Here is a 23,670-nt window from a genome sequence, read left to right as displayed (position 1 = left end):
TACAATCGGGCGGAAGGCAGTGTACACCCTGGACAAGTCGCCACCTCATTGCAGGGCGCTCTTTTATCCTGTACTACCGTGAACAAAATTCCGTTCTTATCTGTTCTGTAAAGTTAAAAATTTGAATGACAATAAAGAGGAAGACAGAATGTCTTATAATGCCTGCATTAATTCACATCTGTGACGGCGTGGCGCAGTGGAAGAGTGGCCGTGCGCAACCCGAGGGGCCCTGGTTCAAATCCCACCTAGTACCAATCTCGTTGTGTCCTGAGCAAGACACTTCACCCTTGCTCCTGATGGGTGCTGGTTGGCGCCTTGCATGGCAGCTCCCTCCATCAGTGTGTGAATGTGTGTGTAAATGGGTAAATGTGGAAGTAGTGTCAAAGCGCTTTGAGTACCTTGAAGGTAGAAAAGCGCTATACAAGTACAACCCATTTATTTATTTATTTTACTAGAAAGGTGCTTTTGTAAGGTTTGCAAACACCAAAATGTGTTTTTTTAAACTAAATATAACAGTAATGTTCTTGGAATCCTGAGAAAAGCAACACAACCAAAGCTAAGGTATGGCCAACAATAAGGCAGACATTTTCATAAAAAAGGACAAAAAAAAGTCCCAATTATACTATGAGTGTATAAAATAATCAATAGAGTCATGTAACAATATCCCAAAACTGTTTGAAGAAGCAACCGCTGACATATTCAGTGTTTATTTACTAGATAAATAATAAGATGAGTATATTAAACATGTAGTTTGGATGAGAGATGTCTTACCTTCTTAAAGGGGCGGGGCACCGGTCAGCCGTCCAATCAGGCTCCGGGTGCAGTTGAGCTTGATGGGGACCTGATGGGATCCACCTGTGTGCAGGAGTATTTGAACAGCAGCTACTCATCTCCTGGCTGTCTGAAGGCCCTGCAGAGCGGAGTCCACCTCGACCTGAAAAAGCTGCAAGGAGAAGGACTGCGGCGGTGCTTCGTTCCCGCTCTTTGTGCCATGGCTGCCGTCTTCAAACTGGGGTTCGTCATTTCTTGTTTTGCACGTGTTTGTTCTGAAATTGTAGTTTTGATGGCGGTTCTGTCTTTTGCAGCCTTTGTCTCCTGTTGTTACTTGGGACTCTAGAAGCACAACAGACACGTTCCTTAAGTATTTATAATTTTTGTTCATTTATTTCTTTAATCACTGTCCATGTTGTTGAACAATCATTTTTGTAATATATTTTTCCCTGATAGATATTGTGTCAAAATGCTTGGGAAATATCATGCGTGTGGATGTTGGTCCACTTAAAGGCAAGCGTCTTGAAGTTTCCGCTGTTGTTGGTAAGTTCTCCTAAAATTTCAGCAGGAAACTTTCATTTCTTATCTAGTAAGGAATGTTAAAACGTTTGATCAAGTGAAACTAGTCCAACAGAACTGTATGGGGGAAAAAACACTAACCTATTAACCATTTTAGAATGGGCTCTTATTCCAGGGGTGTCCAGACTTTTTCCCACTGAGGGCCGCACACTGAAAGATCAAAGCAAGTGGGGACCATTTTGTTAATAACCAATACAATATTTGTACAAAAAATATACATTTGGGCCTCCACTCAGGCTTGATCCCGGGGACCCTAAAAGGTTTTGGTCAAAAAAATATGAAAAATGTGTCATTATTCAGTATTTTTATTATTCAAGGTTTAAATCTGTCAATATGTTATTAAAGATTTAATTTGTATGCTCTTTGTCAAAAGAAACCCCTGTTTTTTTAATGGGGGAAAAACACAAAATATGTAATTTTCCCCAGTAAGATTTTCAAGTGGAACATTTGAGATTATATAACAATTGGAGCCTTACAAAAGTCAACTCATAACAGTGATTTTAATTATTTTTATTTTTAGCAATGGCACTTAAAAACAAATTACACAATTATTGGGGATCCAAAAGGGCCCAAATCATTAAAGTGTTAAAGAATAAATTATACATTTTAACTGTTTACTTTTAACACTAACCTCCAGATCAACTTAAGAAGTTTTATTTTGTTTTTAGGCCCTTTTTTTAAAAAAACAAACACCTTACTTTTTTACATAGCGAGCACAAAATATGCAACATTTTCCCCAAAGAATATCTCAACGTGTAATATTTAATGTGTTTTTGGAGCCTTGAATAGATCAATTCATGTCGTTGATTTTGATTAGTTTTTTAAAGAAACAGCCTGCTTTGTTTTTAGACTAAACCACCAAACCCCGCCCACATTTTATTTTCAAATTTATTAGCCTGTGGAAAAATGTAATATCTACCTTAAAGGCATAGTTTTAACGTTTTTTTTTTAAGTTGATTTTGCACTATCAAGTTATATAAGCGTTGCTTGTTCCATATTCAGTATTAAAGCAAATCAGTGTAGCAAACTGAGTAACGTTTTTTTTTTTTCATGCATTTTCTCTTGCTACTTCAAGGCTTGTTTTTTTTTTTTTTCAAATTTATTAGTGAAAAATTTTAATATTTACCTCAGAAGGCTGCAAATAGAAAGGCATTCCTTTTTTTTTTTTTTGGACTATTTTGCATGTCACTAGAGTTATTTAAGCCTCGCTTGTTCAATAGTCAATGCAAAACTGTTTGAACAAATTAACCTTTTAATTAGGGACCCAGTTTAAAATTTTGGCCCATTCTGTATTTGAGTTTGACACCCCTGGTTTAGCATGTGATATTTGCATCTAAGGAAATCAGGCCCTATATCTTACGTTTTTTAAAACTATTTTTTTTCAACATAAGTCATACAAACTATAGCATGGATTCATGTCAGAATCCCATTTGTCCATTTTAGGTAGAGTGGAATTTGCACAAAGCATGCATTTACTGCAGAGGGCTTCATCGCACACAATCTCAGATTTGGTCTTTTGGTAACACTTTAGTATGGGGAAAATTCTACCATTAATTAGTTGCTTAACATGCAGAGACTTACCGTATTTTCCGGACTAAGTTGCAGTTTTTTTTCATGTGTGACTTACTGTATACTCGGAAGCGATTTGTGTGGCAGAGGGGTTAGTGCGTCTGCCTCACAATGCGAAGGTCCTGCAGTCCTGGGTTCAAATCCAGGCTCGGGATCTTTGTGTGGAGTTTGCATGTTCTCCCCGTGAATGCGTGGGTTCCCTCCGGGTACTCCGGCTTCCTCCCACTTCCAAAGACATGCACCTGGGGATAGGTTGATTGGCAACACTAAATTGGCCCTAGTGTGTGAATGTTTGTCTATCTGTGTTGGCCCTGCGATAAGGTGGCGACTTGTCCAGGGTGTACCCCGCCTTCCGCCCGATTGTAGCTGAGATAGGCGCCAGCGACCCCAAAAGGGAATAAGCGGTAAATGGATGGATGAAATTAACACATTACCGTAAAATATCAGAATTATTTAGGTCATTCACAGACGTTTAAGATTTCATGCGATTTAGCAATTAGCAGTGACTGTTTGGTAAAGGTATAGCGTGTTCTGTTATAGTTATTTGAGTGACTCTTACCAAAATGTGTTATGTTAACATAGCAGGCACCTTCTCAGTTGGTTATTTATGCCTCATATAACGTACTTATTCAGCCTTTTCACTATTCTTTATTTTACATTGCCTTTCAAGTCTATTCTTGGTGTTGGGTTTTATCAAATTTCCCCAAAAAATATGACAACGCCAGTGCGACTTGTATGTTTTTTCCTTCTTTATTATGCATTTTCAGCAGGTGTGACTTATACTCCAAAAAATACGGTAGTTATTTGGACACGAGCGAAACAGTTAATAATTCTGAGGTTATTGAGGGAAGGCTCTGAATTAACTGCTAGTATTAAGTACTATAATATGATGAAGAGCCAATATGTTACCAGACTTTTTTCCCCCTACATAATTTTCTCAAGTTGTGTGTTTTATTTTTTTCCTTACTTAAAGGTAACTCTGCCTATAAGCTTACAAAAAGTTTGGCGACACAGTGTGGCTTCAGTATGACCTACAGCCAGCAAGAAACCATCCTGATCTACGCCTCTATTCAAAACTGTTTTGCTCAAAATACGGTAACAGCCATTCAACTCTTATTTTGAAAGACGGAGATGGTGGTCCTTATGTTTTTTTTTTTTTTGTGTTATAGGGGGATTCATTCAGGACTGTGTTGAACCTCAGACTCTATGGCAACCACATGGTTCAAGATGAGGTGTACCAGGTGGCTGAAACCTGCAGCTATGGCGCGCCCGCCTTCAGGGAAATAATCTGTGACCGCAACTATATGGAGGTAAGTGAACGCATCACAGGCTGAGTGTGAGCGTCAAGGCTGGCACTTCAGATGTCACAGCAGAGGGCACGACGACAGATGGATGGTCTCTTATAGCTTGAGCTCATTTCTAGGTGTCCGTGAAAAAGGTTGCTTCAGATGATTACGCCCTGCCAGGGACCGCCCCCGGCTTTGAACCTCGGCGGGCTGCTGAGGTTAGATCAACTGTTTGGCCTTTGTTTTGACGTATCTTAAAAAAAAAAAAAGTGTGTTAACTGCCTTTCCTTGCATAAGACCCTAATGGACCCTGGATACAAAATCATCACACTGATTTTCAACACCCCCGAGGAGAAAAAGATGACTCTGATGGAGGCCCAGAAGCACGGCTACAGGGTCGCAAAGACTCCAACGAGACTCGTTCTGCGAAGCTCCAAGTCCGCGCCTGACACGTACATCCAACATGTGAGTGGATTAGTGGCCTTTATGGTCTGCTCAACTCTGGTTTCAGGGGAGGTGTGGCAGCTTGAATAGAAAAATCAAAGTTAACATTGCATAGTTGGTCCCTAAGGCTTGTTGTAAATTGCTGAATTTGCATTTTGAGGCTTTTTTAAAACTTGTATGCAAGATTTTAGAGAAGTGTTTTTACACTGATGCAGTTTCTTTTTTTTTTTTAAATGACAGTGGCATTTTAAAGATTTTTCATTGTCAGTCGGAACTCAAAGGTTTTTAATTACGATTCTGCCACTTCAGGAATTTTATTGCTTTTAGACCGACTGCTGCTTTGACAGTTGACCACACAATTTGCTCCTGTTTGGAAGACTATGTAGACATCAAGGGGACTGCTCTGAAATGGTTCAGGTCTTACCTAATCAAGAAGTTTCTGTTAAGATTGAGGGATTGTTTCATCCATCACCCCCCTTTCTGTAGAGTCACCCAAAGATCAGTTCTTGGGACCATCCTGTTTGCACTTTATACCATTCCCCTGGGTGCAATATTCAGAAAGCATACAATCCTATCACTTGCTGGGTCATCACACAATGCTGACTGCCAAATATATTTGACAATTTCCAAAGATAATCGTACCCCCTGGCACTACTTGAGTGCCTAAATGACAAGGCCGAGTTGGCGCATAATTTTTAAGTTAATGAGAAAGTCGTAATCCTCTGCTGGACTTGGACATAAACACTCTGAAGGGTCACCAGGTTTGGAGTCATTATATAGACCAGGGATGTCAAACGGACGGATCAGACCCACAAACAGGTTTTATTTGGCCCCCGGGATGAGTTTGCCAAGTATGAAACTGATGTTCCAAATGTGTCCACTAGATGTCACAATAGCAATTAGTATCTTAGTGGAAAATGCTACATATGTAAAAAATAAACCAAATTTTAGTGCACTAGTTTAATTTTGATATTTTTATCTTGATTGAAAATTACCACCAATATCACAATTTATTCAGAAAATACAATTTACTATTAACCACAGCAGTTAATTGTAAAAAAACAAACCCAACATGTACATTTTCTGAAAGTGCTTGTTCTATTTGTAAACAATCTGAAGTTGTCTATTTTTAAGTTATTGTACTGTTTTGTTTTTTTTACCAGTCCGGTAGACTTTTCTCCATGTGGCCCCTGGTATAAAATGACACCCCTGGAGTAGAACGTTTTTGCTCAAAGGATGGCTTGCAAGTTATTTGCATGTTTCTTAGAATGTGGACATTTTTGCTCCACAGCAGGGTGTCAAACATCCAGCCCACAAATAGGTTTTATCCAGCCCCTGGGATGAGTTAGCTAAGTATAAAAATGTACCTGGAATTTTTGATTGAAACTGCTGTTCTTGTGTCCAGTAGATCAATCAATCAATCAATCAATGTTTACTTATATAGCCCTAAATCACTAGTGTCTCAAAGGGCTGCACAAACCACCACGACATCCTCGGTAGGAAAACTCACACCCAGTGGGACATTGGTGACAATAATGACCCAGTGGGACGTCGGTGACAATGATGACTATGAGAACCTTAGAGGAAAGCAATGGATGTCAAGCGGGTCTAACATGATACTGTGAAAGTTCAATCCACAATGGATACAACACAGTCGCGAGAGTCCAGTCCAAAGAGGATCCAAGACACAGCAGCGAGAGTCCCGTTCACAGCGGAGCCAGCAGGAAACCATCCCAAGCGTAGGCGGACCAGCAGCGCAGAGATGTCCCCAGCCGATACACAGGCAAGCAGTACATGGCCACCGGATCGGACCGGACCCCCTCCACACGGGAGAGTGGGACATAGAAGAAAAAGAAAAGAAACGGCAGATCAACTGGTCTAAAAAGGGAGTCTATTTAAAGGCTAGAGTATACAAATGAGTTTTAAGGTGAGACTTAAATGCTTCTACTGAGGTGGCATCGCGAACTGTTACCGGGAGGGCATTCCAGAGTACTGGAGCCCGAACGGAAAATGCTCTATAGCCCGCAGACTTTTTTTGGGCTTTGGGAATCACTAATAAGCCGGAGTCCTTTGAACGCAGATTTCTTGCCGGGACATATGGTACAATACAATCGGCAAGATAAGATGGAGCTAGACCGTGTAGTATTTTATACGTAAGTAGTAAAACCTTAAAGTCACATCTTAAGTGCACAGGAAGCCAGTGCAGGTGAGCCAGTACAGGCGTAATGTGATCAAACTTTCTTGTTCTTGTCAAAAGTCTAGCAGCCGCATTTTGTACCAACTGTAATCTTTTAATGCTAGACATGGGGAGACCCGAAAATAATACGTTACAGTAGTCGAGGCGAGACGTAACAAAAGCATGGATAATGATCTCAGCGTCTTTAGTGGACAGAATGGAGCGAATTTTAGCGATATTACGGAGATGAAAGAAGGCCGTTTTAGTAACGCTTTTAATGTGTGCCTCAAAGGAGAGAGTTGGGTCGAAGATAACACCCAGATTCTTTACCGTGTCGCCTTGTTTAATTGTTTGGTTGTCAAATGTTAGAGTTGTATTATTAAATAGAGTTCGGTGTCTAGCAGGACCGATAATCAGCATTTCCGTTTTTTTGGCGTTGAGTTGCAAAAAGTTAGCGGACATCCATTGTTTAATTTCATTAAGACATGCCTCCAGCTGACTACAATCCGGCGTGTTGGTCAGCTTTAGGGGCATGTAGAGTTGGGTGTCATCAGCATAACAGTGAAAGCTAATACCGTATTTGCGTATGATGTCACCTAGCGGCAGCATGTAGATGCTGAAGAGTGCAGGGCCAAGGACCGAACCCTGGGGAACTCCACACGTTACCTTAACGTAGTCCGAGGTCACATTGTTATGGGAGACACACTGCATCCTATCAGTAAGATAAGAGTTAAACCAAGACAGGGCTAAGTCTGACATACCAATTCGTGTTTTGATACGTTCTAATAAAATATTATGATCGACGGTATCGAAAGCAGCGCTAAGATCGAGGAGCAGCAACATAGATGACGCATCAGAATCCATCGTTAGCAATAGATCATTAGTCATTTTTGCGAGGGCTGTCTCCGTGGAGTGATTTGCCCTGAAACCGGATTGAAAGGTTTCACATAGATTGTTAGACGCTAAGTGTTCATTTAACTGCTCCGCAACAATTTTTTCAAGGATTTTTGAAATAAAGGGAAGGTGAGACACCGGTCGGTAGTTTACCATGAGGTCAGGATCGAGGTTAGGTCTTTTAAGAAGAGGATGAATAACCGCTTTTTTGAATGCTAGGGGAACAGTGCCCGAGGAGAGTGATAAGTTTATAATATTTAGCACTGATGGACCTAATAATACAAAGAGCTCCTTGATCAGTTTCCCAGGAAGAGGGTCAAGTAAACATGTCTGTTTTATTCCATTTACACGTAACAATTCCTCTAATGTTATTTCCTCAAAACGAGAGAAAGTATTTTGGAGGGCAGTATCCGCCGTATATACAATCGTGTCAGTGTTAATAGAACCCCGTTGTAGCTGGGACGCATTGTCTTTAATCTCCTTTCTAATGACTTCAATTTTCTTACTAAAGAATTGCATAAAGTCATCAGCTGAGTGGGTTGAGCTACTGGAAGGAGTCCCTTGTTGGGTTAGCGATGCTACCGTACTAAACAAAAATTTAGGATCGTTTTTATTACGGTGGATGAGATTTGAGTAATATTTAGCTTTAGCTAAGGTAAGCATGCGTTTATAAGTTATTAAACCATCACTCCATGCTTGATGGTGCACCTCAAGTTTAGTCGTGCGCCATTTGCGTTCCAGCTTTCTACATAATAATTTCTGAGCTCTAGTGTCTTCTGTAAACCACGGGGTGCGCTTTTTTGGAGCCTTTTTTAACTTTAGCGGTGCTATGTTATCAATGGTTTCGCGCAGGGCGTCAAAGTTGTTAGTGAGGTTATCAATAGAGCCCACATACTTTGGGAATGGTGCCATTACCGAGGGCAGTAGGTCAGCAAGAGTTGTCGTTGTGGCTGTATTAATGTTGCGGCTGCTATAGCAGTTATTATTATTATTATTAGTTTGACGAACATGCGTCTGAACCTCGAATTTTATAAGGTAATGATCAGACAATACTTTAGTATACGGGAGTATCGTAACTTTGGAAACGGTGATGCCCCTGACAAGCACTAGGTCTATCGTATTACCGTTGCGATGCGTGGGTTCATTTATTTGTGTGAGACCACAGCTATCAATTACAGTCTGGAGCGCTACGCACGGTGGGTCCGATGGGGTATTCATATGGATATTAAAGTCCCCCATTATGATTATATTATCGGCGTGTGTCACTAGATCAGCAACGAACTCTGAGAATTCATTAATAAAGTCCGAATAGGGCCCTGGGGGGCGGTAGATAACAGCCAGGTGTAGAGGCAGCGGTGTGACAGACCTCATAGTAAGCACCTCAAACGATTTATATTTATTATTTATGTTAGGACTAAGGTTAAAGTTTTCGTTGTATATTAGTGCAACCCCCCCACCCCTTTTGAGCGGACGGGCAATATGCGCATGTGTAAAGTTAGGAGGACATGCCTCATTTAGCGCAAAAAAGTCGTTTGGTTTAAGCCAGGTTTCGCTGAGACCGATGACGTTAAGATTGTTGTCTCTGATAATATCATTAACTAACAACGTTTTAGGAGACAATGATCTTATGTTTAAAAAAACCTATATTATAGGTAGTGGGCTGTTTTGGGGAGTTTTTGATCAAATTATCCGTAGTAGCAATATTAATAATGTTGTGTTTATTATGCCCAGTGCATTTAGTATAGTTACGACCATATCTAGGAATTGATACGACAGGAATTTTCCGATTGTTTGTTGCTTTGATAAACTGCACGCATCATGGTTAGCCACCTCAGTAACGGGGATTTTCCGATTGTTTGTTTGTTGCTTTGATAAACTGCACGCATCATAGTTAGCCACCTCAGTAAAACACATGTCCAACTCTGAAACACTCAAAGCAGAAAAAACTTGTTCTAATTTAACTGACTCCTTACCCAGACCAGTAGTCTCGCATTTTCCATCTAAATCCGTCTTCGGGATGGAGGAAAGTGGTGTTCTGTGGGGATTAGCCTTCTGCTTTGTTTTTAGCCCCCGCTCGGCATCCGCGTTTCCGATCACACCGCTGGCGTCTGCTCCGTAGATGTCACAATAGCAATTCTCTGTATAAAATGCTACATATGTTTAAAAAAATTATAAACCAAATGTTAGTGCACTAATTTGATTTTGATATTTTTATCGTGATTGATAAACACTAATATATCATTTATTCAGAAAATATAAATTACATGTACTAACTGCAACAATTAAAAAAAAAAACGCAACATTGTGTTGTACATTTTCAGAATGTGCTTCTATTTTTAAACAAATACAATATGAAGTTGTCTTTAAGTTATTGTGCCATGATTTAACCAGTACGTTTTTTTTTTTGTTTTTTTTTCCCCTCCTTGTGGCCCCTGGTCTAAAATGAGTTTGACACCCCTGATATAGACCATGGTTTTAAATTTGAATAACAAATCAATGCCGTTAAATCAAGCTTTTATCCAAGATGCAATCTTTCTATCTTTAAAAAATTTGAACAAGTCATGCACGATTTTCTCATTACGTCTGGACTATTGGAATAAGTCTGTTACCTTTAGTTGGTCAAACTTAACGGGAATCAAAAAAAAAAAAGCACATAACCTTGAATCTCGCTTCCTGTTTGTAGAATTGATTTAAAATGTTAGTTTTTAAAGCTTTGACTGGATTAGCTCCGAAGTACATCTGGACCTCATGCAAATTTATTCTCTGACTTACGTGCTGAGGTCCGAGGGTCAGTTCCAACTTGTGGGGCTTAAAACTAGGAGACCGGGCCTTCTCTGTTAGCCCTAAACTTTGGCATTTCTGCCCCCTTGTGTCAGAATGGGCCCCACTGTTGAATGTTAAATCTCATCTTAAACACATTTTTTGGCTTTTAAATCTGCATGAATCTTGTGGTATTTAGTTATTTTCTTTGTGTATTTTTCATTTTAAATACTTGTAATTTGATTACTAATTATGTGCAACACCCTAGAGACAATTGTTAATCCAATCGCACTTATTTTGATAGCACTGAAACACTCATAACCTTACCCTCAAAGCACGGGATTCAACAAATCAGGAAACTATAGTTTTGATTTACTTTTTTTATACCATGAAAGCAAACACTAGAGACCTACCCAAAGCAGATGTTAATGGTAATTGTGGAAAGGACATAAATGTTTAAGATGGACAGTCTGCAACTGGTTGCCATCACATTTACCCTCACACGTTAAGAGCATTTAACTGTTAAAAGTGATCCATGGCGCTTATTTATTGTAGGTAGATGAGATTATCACACATGAACAACTCTAACATGTCAACCTTTGCCAGTTCTGCATTGCAGATGACTGTTCAAGTCTTAACTTGGTTAGAATTTCTGAATACATGTACACTTTGCAGAAGGCTTAGGTTAGGTCGGGAAGTAGGTATGGCGCCTACGGAAGGACTGTTTGGGCAGATAATTGTAAAATCTTAAATTGATGATTTGATTGGCAAAGTTGCAAGGCAGTGCATAATTTGCAGGGTTTGGTAGAATGGATGACATTGCAAATTCCTGGAGGGTCTGTCTAGTTGGGGGTTGGTTTATGGGTTAACTTCACTTTTTGGTTTAAAAAGTAAAACCGCTAACCTCAGTGTGAGTGCTTCATTTTGGCGAGTTGCTAATGTTTAGAAATCTTTTAGTTTTCTCGACTTGGCTCATAAAATGTGGAGATGGTCTTTCTTTCACGTGTATATCCTTAGCCGACATGCACCACTTGCCTCTGAACTGCAGTGTTCCCCTTACAGGTCGCAGGTGTGCCCATGTCTGTGCTGCAAACCATCACCATCTTCAAAAAAAAGTGGCTCACAACTCACATTGACGCAGCAGCTGCCTGCCCCGCCCTTGAAGGTAACTTATTTTGGGCTAAAGAGTCAAGTCAGTGTACACTGGCTTGTATTGGGTGAATGTTTGTCATTGCCATAGCAACACAAGATTAGGTTTATGTAGTCCAGGGCTTTAACTTTTCCATTAACACTGAATTATTAATCTTATTCAATATCTAACCTACTTAGTTTACAACCTTGTCATGATGTGAAAGCATGTGTGAATCACAAATATATTAAAACTAAAGATGTCTTATCAGCAGATTAATATTTAAAATGTAATATCGGAAATTATGGTGTTTAAAAAAAACTTTTTTATTTTCATATATTAAATGCCGCTGTGTACAAGGACTTAAGTAGTACAGAGCGCCAATAAACCTTAAAGGCACTCTTTGCATGCCGGCCCAGTCACATTTATGACTTCTCAACAGCCATACAGGTCACACTGAGGGTGGCCGTATCAACTTTAACACTGCTACAAATATGCGCCACACTGTGAACCCACACCAAACAAGAATGACAAACATTTCGGGAGAACATCCCCAACATAAGATAATACCAGAGCCCTTATCTTTTCCAGGATGCTACAATATACAACCCCGCCATCATGCTCTCAGAGCATGTACCAAATTCCAAGCTTTGAGATTTAAAAAAATAAAAAATGCATTTGACTTAAAGTTGGCTTTTTTCCCTCCTAACTTGAGTTGATTTATTTTGGAAAACCTTGTTTCATTTAATGCATCCAGGGGGGCATCACAACAAAATCAGGCATAATGTGTTAATGCCCAACTGTATATCTGTATTGGTTAACGGAATCGGAAGTGAATTATATTTATATAGCGTGTTTCTCTAGTGACTCAAAGCACTTTACATAGTGAAACCCAATATCTAAGTTACATTTTAAACCAGTGTGGGTGGCACTGGGAGCAGGTGGGTAAAGTGTCTTGCCCAAGGACACAACAGAAGTGGCTAGGATGACAAACGGGAATCGAACCTGCAACCCTTAAGTTACTGGCACGGCCACTCTACCAACCGAGCTATGCCGCCCCAGAGTAACAGAGTATAGGGCAAAAAAGCCATTATCGGACATCTCTACGCATTTTACAAAGTCTTTACTGGCCTGTGGTTATAATTTGGCTTTAGGTCATACTTGCCAACCTTCCCGGACTTTTAGACTCCCGAAATTCCGCACCTCCCAGGGAAAAATTTTCTCCTGAAATTCAGGTAGAGCTGGAGGCCGCGGACCCGAGTGACATATCTACTGCCTGCTTTCCCAAAATATAAACAGTGCCTGCATGACGTTATAACTGTAGAATGATCAAGGGCGAGTTCTTGGTTATGTGGGTTTATTGTTATGCAGTCTCATTAACGTCCTCCCAGCGCGGTAACATCACACAACAGCAGTCTCGTTTTCGTCCACTGTAAACCGCAATGTTGTGACACTCTTAAACAGGACAATACAGCCATCTACTGTGCATGCATATGTGACCATAACAAATACGGCTTTTAGAGCAGTGGTTCTCAAACTTTTTTCAGAGATGTACACCCTGAACATTTTTTTAATTCAAGTACCCCTAATCAGAGCAAAGCATTTTTGGTTGAAAAAAAAATGAAAATGCAGCAATAATTTCTGGTTTATTAAATTGTATAACAGTGCAAAATATTGCTCATTTGTAGTAGTCATTCTTGAACTATTTGGTAAAAAAATTCTAAATTTTGTTAGTGATTCAATTAAAGATTTCTACACACTGTGGTGGCAACTTGTCCAGGGTGTACTCTGCCTTCCACCTGATTGTAGCTGAGAGGCACCAGCGACCCCAAAGGGAATAAGCAGTAAAAGAATGGATGGATAGCTGTAAATATACTCCTCCCCTCTTAACCACACCCCCCACCTCCCAAAATCGGTGATCTCAAAGTTGGCAAGTATGCTTTAGGGCAGTGGTCCCCAACCTTTTTGTATCCGCGGACCGGTCAGCGCTTAATAATTTGTCCCACGGTCCGGGGGGTGTCTTCTTTTTTTTTTTCTCTCTTTTTCTTTGTCATGAAAAGGAGGTTTTTGTGGTTGGTGCACTAATTGTAAGTGTATATGTTTAATTAAAAAAAAAAAAAAAAAAAAAATTATTCTGCGGCCCGGTACTAATCGGGCCGCGGCCCGTTGGTTGGAGACCTCTGCTTTAGGGTCTGCCAAAGATTTTTATTTCCCTGACTAATGTATTGCTACTGGAAAGCTTGACAATACTGCAAGCCAGTGACTATTCTATACTGTGCCTTTTTAAAAAAAATAGAACTCAATAGGAATTTGAAGCATGCTTTTGTGATGTTCTCCCTCCTAGGTAGTGTCTACATCACAGAAGACATGATCAGCTGGTTCCTGCCCACCCGCATCGACCCACTCATTTCCTCCGACCAAGTCCGACTCCAGAAGGTGCACATGGGCATCGACGGAATGCGACTGGACGCCGCGGAGGTGTCCGCTCGGGGCTACAACTTGACTGTTGGCCACATGTACATCGTGGTGCATATTCCCATCAGGGCACCGGGTGGTTACTTAAAGGTGGGTTTAAAAATTAGGTTATATATAAGTTTTTCCGATTTTAAAACATTTTGTTTTTGCAGAGTCTTGTCCAGAACAATCAGTACTTGGTCTGCTTTGTGATCGAGCCCATGCTTGAGTTGCTGTGGACGGAGGACGCTACCAATAAGGACACGCGATACAAAGTCCTCCTCCCCATCAGGACACCGCCCATTCCCCATTCCGTGCACGTGCAGGACAGTGAGTGTCAAAACAACACAGGTGTGTGCAAACAATGTTAAACTTCATTGTCCCTGCCTACAGACACTGTTGCAGAGCAGAAGGCGTTCAAAGTGACTCTTGGGCCTTTTGCGCCGGATGTGGTTTTACGCAACATCACCTTCGTCGGGGAAATCTTGTCGGCGGCCGACTCCAGCGTGCGAGGCTTTGACCTGCACGAGCATTACGCTCAAGAGAGTGGATTTAAGTTCTTCTCGCTCAAAGTGCCTTTCGATGACAAAGTTGTCCTACAGAAGGTCAGTCTCGCTCGTATTCTGGGTTTTGAGGTTTAAAAGTCCTAATCCCGCTGTGATTCCTAACAGAAAGACATGGGTTACATGGTCTACTCTCTACAACTGACTTTCGGTCTGGTGGTCCTGCCAGAGTTGGCACCCTTTTCTTACTCTACTTATCTGGAAGCAAAATTGGCTGTCATAGGTAAGTGCATATTAGACTTACGAACTCTAATGGACAGTTTTCTTGCTGCCCTCATTCTTCATTTGAATATTTAAGTTCTGAACTAGAGATGGACGATAAATGCTTTAAAATATCATTCCATCCATTTTCTACCGCTTATTCACCTCTGTAGCGGGGGGCGCTGGTGCCTCAACTACAATCAGGCGGAAAGTGGGGTACACCCTGGACATGTCAAATTATGAGTTTAAAAATAAAATGTATGACTTTTTAAAACACCGCAGTATGGAGTGGTACATTGACGTAGGTAGAAGTGCAAAGCGCCAATAAACCTTAGCGGCACTGCCTTTGTGTGTCGGCACAAGTGAACGCAAAGCATACTTGGTCAACAGCCATACAGGTCACACTGAGGGTGGCCGTATAAACAACTTTAACACTGTTACAAATATGCACCAGACTGTGAACCCACACCTAACACATTTCGGGAAAACATCCGCACTAGGGGTGTGGGAAAAATCAATTTGAATCGCGATTTAGAATTTTTTTTTTTTTTTTTATCAACCCAGCAATACCATAACAATGCAATCCAATTCCAAACCTGACCCAGCAACACTCAGAACTGCAATAAACCAAGCAATTGAGACAAACATGACACACTACAAACCAAAAATGATCGACCGTATCAATATTATAATTTCAGCATATTAAGAATGTCTGACATTATCAGACATTTATAAAAATAGTGTCACAGTGGCTTACACTTGACTCACATCTCATAAGCTTAACACACTGTGTCCAATGTTTTCACAGTCATATTTTTGGTTTAATAGTTAAAACTAATTTACATTATTGCGATCAGTTGATAAAACATTTTCCTTAACAATTATAAAAGCTTTTTACAAAAATCTACTACTCTGCTTTAATGTCAGCAGACTGGGATAAATCCTGTGTATTGAATGAATAGAGAATCCTTTTGAAATAGGAAAATGTTTTTGAATCGAATAGTATTGAATTGTGGGACACCCAAAGATTTGCAGCCCTGATCCGCACCATAACAGAACAAATACCCAGAACAGCACTATCTTCCGGGACACTACAATAAACACTTCCCAACCCTGCCCACCTCAACCTCCTCATGCTCTCTCAGGGGGAGCATGTCCCAAATTCCAAGCTGCTGTTTTGAGGCATGTTAAAGAAAAAAAAATAATGCACTCTAACTTAATAAATATGGCAGTGCCATGTTTGCTTGTTTTCCATAACTTGAGTTAATTTATTTTGGAAAACCTTGTTAATTTGTTTAATGCATCACAACAAAAATAGGCATGTGTTAATTCTACAACTGTATTAGTAATTAAGAGTTGGACAATAAAGCCATTATCAGACACCTGTACCATTAAAAAAAAAAAACAGTTAAATCTTATTCATTGAACAATATATTTCCAGTCTGAAAATCTGTCACAAATTCAGAAGCCCATTTTGAATATTTCGCTCTAAATGCTTTAAGCAATTTCTATAAATTTGGGATCTGTCGCAGAATGCCTCTGCACTGCAAGATCAGTCTTACTGGAAATATGCAAAAAATACAGGAGCTGGTGTCATCCAGTCCCTGGTGGCCAAGCCAGCAACTAGAGTTTCTGGGTTTGATTCCAACTTCCTAGTCATTGACTTTGTCCTTGGTCAAGACACTACCTTTCTTGCTCCCAGTGCCACCCACATTGGTTTAAAAGTTCCTCGAAGGGGAACTGCACTCTTGTTTTAGGAGGGTGGGAATTTTGCCTCATTAACCATGAGATGACTTTTTGCATTTTAAAATGTAATCCAAAGTCCGCTCCAATTCCGCCTATAAAGCCCTCAGGCACATTTATAATAAAGCCACTTTAATATTTACGCGTTTGATCATTTTTAGGCATACGCGGCGCATTATTGGCTTTTTTTAGTCACTGATTATAGCTCACTGCAGACATTGAGATGACAAATGTAATAAAACATCACTGTGAAAGGTCTGCTGTTTTTGGATGCATACTTGCCAACCCTCCCGATGTTTTTCCCAGGAGGCACCTGAATTTCAGTGCCCCTGAAAAATTTCCTGGGCAACCAATCTCCCGATTACCACCCGGACATTAATATTGGGTCAAGGCATTGCCTTTAGTGTCTTCTACAACCTGTCGTCACGTCTGCTTTTCCTCCATATCAACAGTATGCTGGCACAGTCACTTAATATATGTGGCTTTTACACAAGTGAATGCAAAGCATACTTGGTCAACAGCCATACAGGTCACACTGAGGGTGGCCGTGTAAACAACTTTAACAGTCATATGCGCCACACCAAAAAGAGTGACACACATTTCGGGAGAACATCCGCACAATAACCGAACAAATACCCAGAACCCCTTCCGGGACGCTACTATATACATCTTCCAAATTCAGAGGTCTCAAGGTTGGCAAGTATGTTTAGATGTTCATACAGTGGGGCAAAAAAGTATTTGGTCAGCCACCAATTGTGCAAGTTCTCCCACTTAAAATGACAGGTCTGTAATTTTCATCATAGGTACACTTCAACTGTGAGAAACAATGAGAAAAGAAAATCCAGGAATTCACATTGTAGGAATTTTTGTAAATTATGGTGGAAAATAAGTATTTGGTCAACCATTCAAAGCTCTCACTGATGGGAGGTTTTGGCTCAAAATCTCACGATACATGGCCCCATTCATTCTTTCCTTAACACGGATCAATCGTCCTGTCCCCTTAGTAGAAAAACAGCCCCAAAGCTTCACAGTAGGTATGGTGTTCTTGGGATGCAACACAGTATTCTTCTTCCTCCAAACACAAGTTGAGTTTATAGCAAAATGGATACATGGATGATACAGCAGAGGATTGGGAGAATGTCATGTGGTCAGATGAAACCAAAATACAACTTTTTGGTATAAACTCAACTCGTCGTGTTTGGAGGAAGAAGAATACAGAGTTGCATCCCAAGAACACCATACCTACTGTGAAGCATGGGGGTGGAAACATCATGGTTTTTGGGGCTGTTTTTCTGCTAAGGGGACAGGACGATTGATCCGTGTTAAGGAAAGAATGAATGGGGCCATGTATCACGAGATTTTGAGCCAAAACCTCCCATCAGTTAGAGCTTTGAATGGTTTTACCAAATACTTATTTTCCACTATAATTTACAAATTCTTTAAAATACCTACAATGTGAATACCTGGATTTTTTTTCCACTGTCTCACAGTTGAGGTGTACCTAATGATGAAAATTACACACTGTCATTTTAAGTGGGAAAACTTGCACAATCGGTGGCAGACAAATACTTTTTTGCACCACTGTCTTAATTGTCACAAAGAAACTGTAGGGGTTTGGGGAATGTGTCTTTTCAGGTGTTAAACGGCAGTCAGTGTACAAACACTGAATACCTACTCAAACTTTTTTGTCCAGATGAGGCATGATTTATAAACTTACAGGCAGCAAAAGCAACAGACCACTCAATGTAAACATCAGCAATTTTAGCCTGACTTAACATGGACCCCGACTTAAACAAGTTGACAAATCCATTCGGGTGTTGCCGTTTAGTGGTGAATTGTACAGAATACATACTGTGCTAACAGTTTGTCTGGGTTAATGCTTATAGTATCACTAATACTTGGTCAATCAAGTCACGACTTGACTCTTAATAGTCAGTGGATTTTATGTGGACAATAGAGATCCACTGTAAGCATACATGAGTAATTGGAATCTATTGGTCATGTCTTTAATGATTGTGAACAACCAATAAAAAGTCAAACGTGCAGTTTCCCTTTTTTTAAAGATGTATGTAGAAAATTAGTTTCACTACGTAGTCTAGCAAAAAGGTGCTACAGGTCTTAAAGTGAAGCAATGTAGCCCCTTTAATGTTGCAAATCTTAGTCAGCTAATAAAGTTAATGATGCCTTTGACTATTCCACCCACTGCCAAAAGTTATTTAATCATGTGACCGGTTAAATTTTAAGAAATAAGCAATGTTAATGACCCAATAGCGGCGCACTGATCAGAGGTACCTTCCTTATGGTGAATCACCTGAGCTGGTAAAAGAATTCCAGATGATGCCTCATCTGGATTGTAGGTTGTAGTAAATTGAACTTGGTTAACTTTGACCGACATGGTAAGACTAAAGATGCTGGCTTTGCAGCACCTTTTTGTTCTGATGGAATAGTTGTCGGACATTTCGGTAAATTTGAGCCAAATCACCCTTTTTGTGCAATGTTCTAATCTAGGATGTGGTTTTTAATGGTCAAGGGCTACACTTTGGACACCCTGACTTAATTCCTGTCTTTCGTGCTGTGTCTTTTAAAGCCACAGTCCAGCCTTTCATCAGCGGCGCCTGCGACTCCCAGGACTTCTACCTTCTTGTGCGATACGGAACCCAAGGCTCCAACTTCCAAACGACCATTGGAATGCGCCCTTTGACGAAGACCTTGGCTGAGGAATATGGCTTCACTGAGAACGGAACCCACTTCAGGGTTGTGGTGCCCTTCACATCACAGGATGTTGTCTTTGAGGTATTTTTACTCGACTATTGGCTTAGCCCCGTGGTGCATATGTATGGTTCCCTTAAGGGACTCAATGCCATTCCTCAACCTAAACGGTCACGGTTTTCAATAACTTTCCAGGCCGTTGACGAGTTGTTCATCAAAGGCAGACTTGATGTCAGGTTGCAAAGTCGGGATTCCAGGAAGAAAATCCAAGACTTCACTCTGACTTGTAGTTTCCCTGTCACACTGATCGGTTGGTTCTGCATATTGACACAAGTCTCAGCCCACACTGATTTTATTCGGAACACTTTCAGAGTGTTTACCCAATGGAACCATGACTGCTCTGGCGGTCAAACTGGAGTCTGTTCCCAGTCTGAACCCCCGTCGGTTGACCCTCAGAGACCCCACCTGTCGTCCATCCTACAGCAACGACCGCTATGCTTACTTTGTCTTCACCGCCAAGACGTGTGGAACCACCAGAAAGGTAACATGCTAATGTGGTTTATTCCCATATCATTCAAATCTGACTTATCTCCTACCCCTTCCAGTTTTTGGCCAATGAAATGCTTTATGAGAATGAAATCGCTCTGCCGGATGTGCTTGTACAGAGTGGACGCGCCAACCCCGATGAGCCGGTGTTTGAGTGAGTTTATTTCAGTTATTAATGCAATGAGTTATGACAACCCCCGGTGTAACCTTGTACCACACATTAGTTTGCCAAGGGGACCATTAAAAATTACACCAGTCTTAAAACGCAGTACATCTTAAGCGATAAATTGCTTTATGTTAACAAAAAGCTGAGCTCACCTTGAGCCAATGAAATGCTAACAAACACACCTTCCCCAAGTTTGAAGATTTCCTGCTCCTACGACGTCAACACAAGTCGAGCCATTACCTTCCAAACCAGGCCTCGCAGGAACGACCCGTATGCAGAAAACGTAAAAGGCGAGCAGCAAGTGAAGCTGAGGCTTGCTAAAGGTATGCTTGAACCTTTTTTGAAATATCTGAAGATCGCTGTAGCGCAGTCTAGATTTGTCCTTAGTCACTTAAACCCAATGCTAGTGGACTAACAAATGTGACAATTCCTGACTAGTGATCAGAAATCTGTCATTCACTGAATTGAATCGGGTACTCTTAAGTATACGTCTATCGCCTGATAAATGCTTTAAAATGTTATATCACAAATTATCAGTATTCTTTCAAAAAATAAAATGTATGACTTTAAAGGCCTGCTGAAATGAGATTCTTATTTGTGAAGTATATTTATATAGCACTTTACATAGTGACCCCCAATATCTAAGTTACATTTAAACCAGTGTGGGTGGCACTGGGAGCAGGTGGGTAAAGTTTCTTGCCCAAGGACACAACAGCAGTGACTAGGCTGGCACAAGCGGGAATCGAACCTGCAACCCTCAAGTTGCTGGCACAGCCACTCTACCAACCGAGCTATGCCGCAATAGCAGGTCCATTCTTTGTCATATTTGATCATTTCGTGATGTTGCCATATTTTTGCTGAAAGGATTTAGTACAGTACATCGACAAAGTTCTCAACTTTTAGTCTCTAATAAAAAAGCCTTGCCTGTACCGGAAGTAGCAGACTATGACGTCACTGGTTGTCGGGTTCCTCACATTGTTTAAATAGCCACAGCAAGAGTGATTCGGATGGAGAAAGCAAAAATTTCCCCCATGAATGAGCAAGGATGAAAGATTTGTGGATGAGAAAAGTTAAAGTGAAGCACTAGAAGGAAAAAAAAAGGCGAGGGGAGTGAGCGATTCAGATTACTAGGATAATTCTGGAAAATTCTGATTATTGTTTTAGTGAGATTATATGGTCATGTCAAGGTGTTGACTGCCAGTGTCTCTGATGGAAGCCATGGAGGAGCCAAAAAAGTCACAGCTGCTGCAGGAGGACGCGAGCTCTGCTCGTCTCCGGTGAGGCGACTTATTACCACAATTTCCTCACCAAAACCTGCCGGTCGACATGTGGTGGAAAACAATGTTCCCTTGACCGCTCTGTTCCATAGTAATGATTCACAACAAACACCGGCTGTGTTTTGATTGCTAAAGGCAGCTGCAATTTACAGTTCTTTAAAGTCTCTATTGAAAAAATTGCAAAAGATTCAGCAACACAGATGTCCAAAATACTGTGTAATTATGCGATCAAATCGGACGACTTTTAGCAGTAAGTGGTGGGATAAAATGTCCGCTCTAATAACGTCACAAACACGCGTCATCTCGACGTTTTCAAAAGGAAACTTAGCGGGAAATTTTAAAATTGTAATTTAGTAAACCTAAACCAGCCGTATTAACATGTTGCAATGTTAAGATTTCATTGTTAAACTATCAGACTGCGTGGTCGGTAGTAGTGGGTTTCAGTAGGCCTTTAAAACCTCGCTGTAAGGAGAATAGAGCATGTGACTAAGTACTTGGAAGTAATAACCTTTGGCAACCATGTTCTATTTTAGATGACTCGTTCAAGGCATTTTATGACGACTCGGACTATCCCATATCAAAGTACCTGCAGCCGCTGTATTTCGAGGTGGAACTCATGAGGTCAAACACCCCTAAAGTGTCACTGGAGCTGGAGAACTGCTGGGCCACGGAGAACAAGGACAGGACCTCTCAGCCCAGATGGAATCTGATCATAAATGGGTAGAAATTGGAGAGACCATCAGTACTTTTGCTGTAGTGACTTGTCTAGTAAACAGGTCTTTTCTTTCTAGATGTGCAAACCCTACTAATCCACACCGGGTCGTCTCCCACCCTGTGTGGAAAGATGCCAGAGTGATGTATCCAGCCCACATCAAGCGCTTTGAAGTGCAATTGTTTGTTTTCGCCCAAGATCAGGATACCTTAAAGAAGCAGGTAAATATTTTAGCTTGCAATGTAAAACTGGCAATTCTTATTTAGAGACTAATGTTAAATGAGTGTTTTCTTGCATCACTGCAGCTTTATGTCCACTGTGACGTGGCGATCTGTGACCCCCAAAATCATCTGAGCGAAGCTTGCAGGAACAGGTGGTGTTCCAGGCAGGGTAACCTGCTCAAAGGTGAGATGGGATTTTCACCAAGCTGCAAAAAAAATGGGATTTTGTGTCTCACGGTAAAATGACTTCCTTTCTAGAACAAAGACGTCCCACTTCTGTCGGCCTCATGCATGTCTCTTCTGGATGCATACTCCTAAACTGACTGTAATAAAAGTGATTTTTTTTTAAAACTGACATGTGGTGGTCTGCTTAGTCACTTTGATTCCCATTTGATACAATGTTATGTCCCATAAGTTTTTTTTTTTTTTTTTTTTTTTTTTTAAATGTTATAACAGCCGGGCTGTGTTTGTTGGTAAAACTCAACAGCCTGAAATGCTGGTTAAGAACTCAAAATTTAGTTATGTAGCCAGCATGCTTGTCCCATGCCAGATGACAACCCATGTTCAAGTCCCAGGTAGAACAGCAAAGTCGGGGACCAAACCAGAATTTTTTTTTTTGTCAGTTATTAAAAATTATATAAATGCAATATTAAACATTGGTTTATCTAGAATTTAACATGTTATATGGTATTTACTAGGTATGGGAAAATTGTTCAAATTTGAATCACGATTCTCACGTTGTGCAATTCAGAATTGATTCTCATTTTTAAACAATTTTTATTTTTTCTAATCCAACTACACACAGCAATACCATAATCTAATTCCAAACCTGACCCAGCAACACTCAGAACTGCAATAAACAGAGCAGTTGAGAGAACTCTAACATGACAAAGAACAAACCCCAAAGTAGTGAAACAAATAGAATTTCAGCATAGCAGTGACTAAAAATCCCTCACATAGGACATTTATAAAAATAGTGTTAATGGCTTACACTTGTATCTCATAAGCATGTCAGTGTCATTTTTTTCAGAGGTCATTTTGGTTCATTTAATACGTAAATTATCGGTTAAGATGTCCTTTACAATTTATAAAAGCTTTTTTAAAAACTACTCTGCATGTCAGCAGACTGGGGTAGATCCTGCTGAAATCCTCTGTATTGAATGAATACCGAATCGTTTTGAATTGGAAAAATATTTTGGAATCAAGAATCTCATTGAATCAATTTATCAAATCAACCCCAAAAATTGATATTTAATCAAATCATGAGACACTCAAAGATTCGCAGCCCTAGTAATTACCCTAGCTAAAATGTCAATTTCACAGTTGACTCAGTCCACATAGTAGTTAATCATTCAGGCCAAAGTACTTATTTTTCTCCATTTATCAACTGGAGGCTGGTTTAATATTGCGGAGTAGTTTTGTCATCTGAACGGTTGATTGCCGAATTTGTGTTGTGTAGCTAAATTGCCT

General features: G+C 40.4%; 1 protein-coding gene across 1 annotated transcript; it reads left to right on the top strand.

Moving 5' to 3' along the window:
- The first annotated feature begins 783 nt into the window (after positions 1 to 783).
- LOC133542185 (uncharacterized) lies at positions 784 to 22,555 on the top strand. Its single transcript, XM_061886076.1, has 21 exons — positions 784 to 1,014; positions 1,086 to 1,141; positions 1,228 to 1,314; positions 3,893 to 4,014; positions 4,089 to 4,229; positions 4,343 to 4,423; positions 4,503 to 4,670; positions 11,542 to 11,644; positions 13,953 to 14,173; positions 14,236 to 14,392; positions 14,456 to 14,667; positions 14,734 to 14,848; positions 19,157 to 19,362; positions 19,474 to 19,588; positions 19,650 to 19,819; positions 19,884 to 19,978; positions 20,183 to 20,313; positions 21,801 to 21,987; positions 22,059 to 22,200; positions 22,285 to 22,384; positions 22,459 to 22,555. The coding sequence occupies exons 1-21, from the start codon at positions 845 to 847 to the stop codon at positions 22,521 to 22,523; spliced, it is 2,844 nt and encodes a 947-aa protein (XP_061742060.1). The 5' UTR covers positions 784 to 844; the 3' UTR covers positions 22,524 to 22,555.
- The last annotated feature ends 1,115 nt before the right edge of the window (positions 22,556 to 23,670 follow it).

The sequence above is a fragment of the Nerophis ophidion genome, linkage group LG24, assembly GCF_033978795.1.
Source record: "Nerophis ophidion isolate RoL-2023_Sa linkage group LG24, RoL_Noph_v1.0, whole genome shotgun sequence".
NCBI lineage: Eukaryota > Metazoa > Chordata > Actinopteri > Syngnathiformes > Syngnathidae > Nerophis > Nerophis ophidion.
Note: the sequence above shows the minus strand (reverse complement) of the source record. Positions and strands in the feature narration are given on the sequence as shown.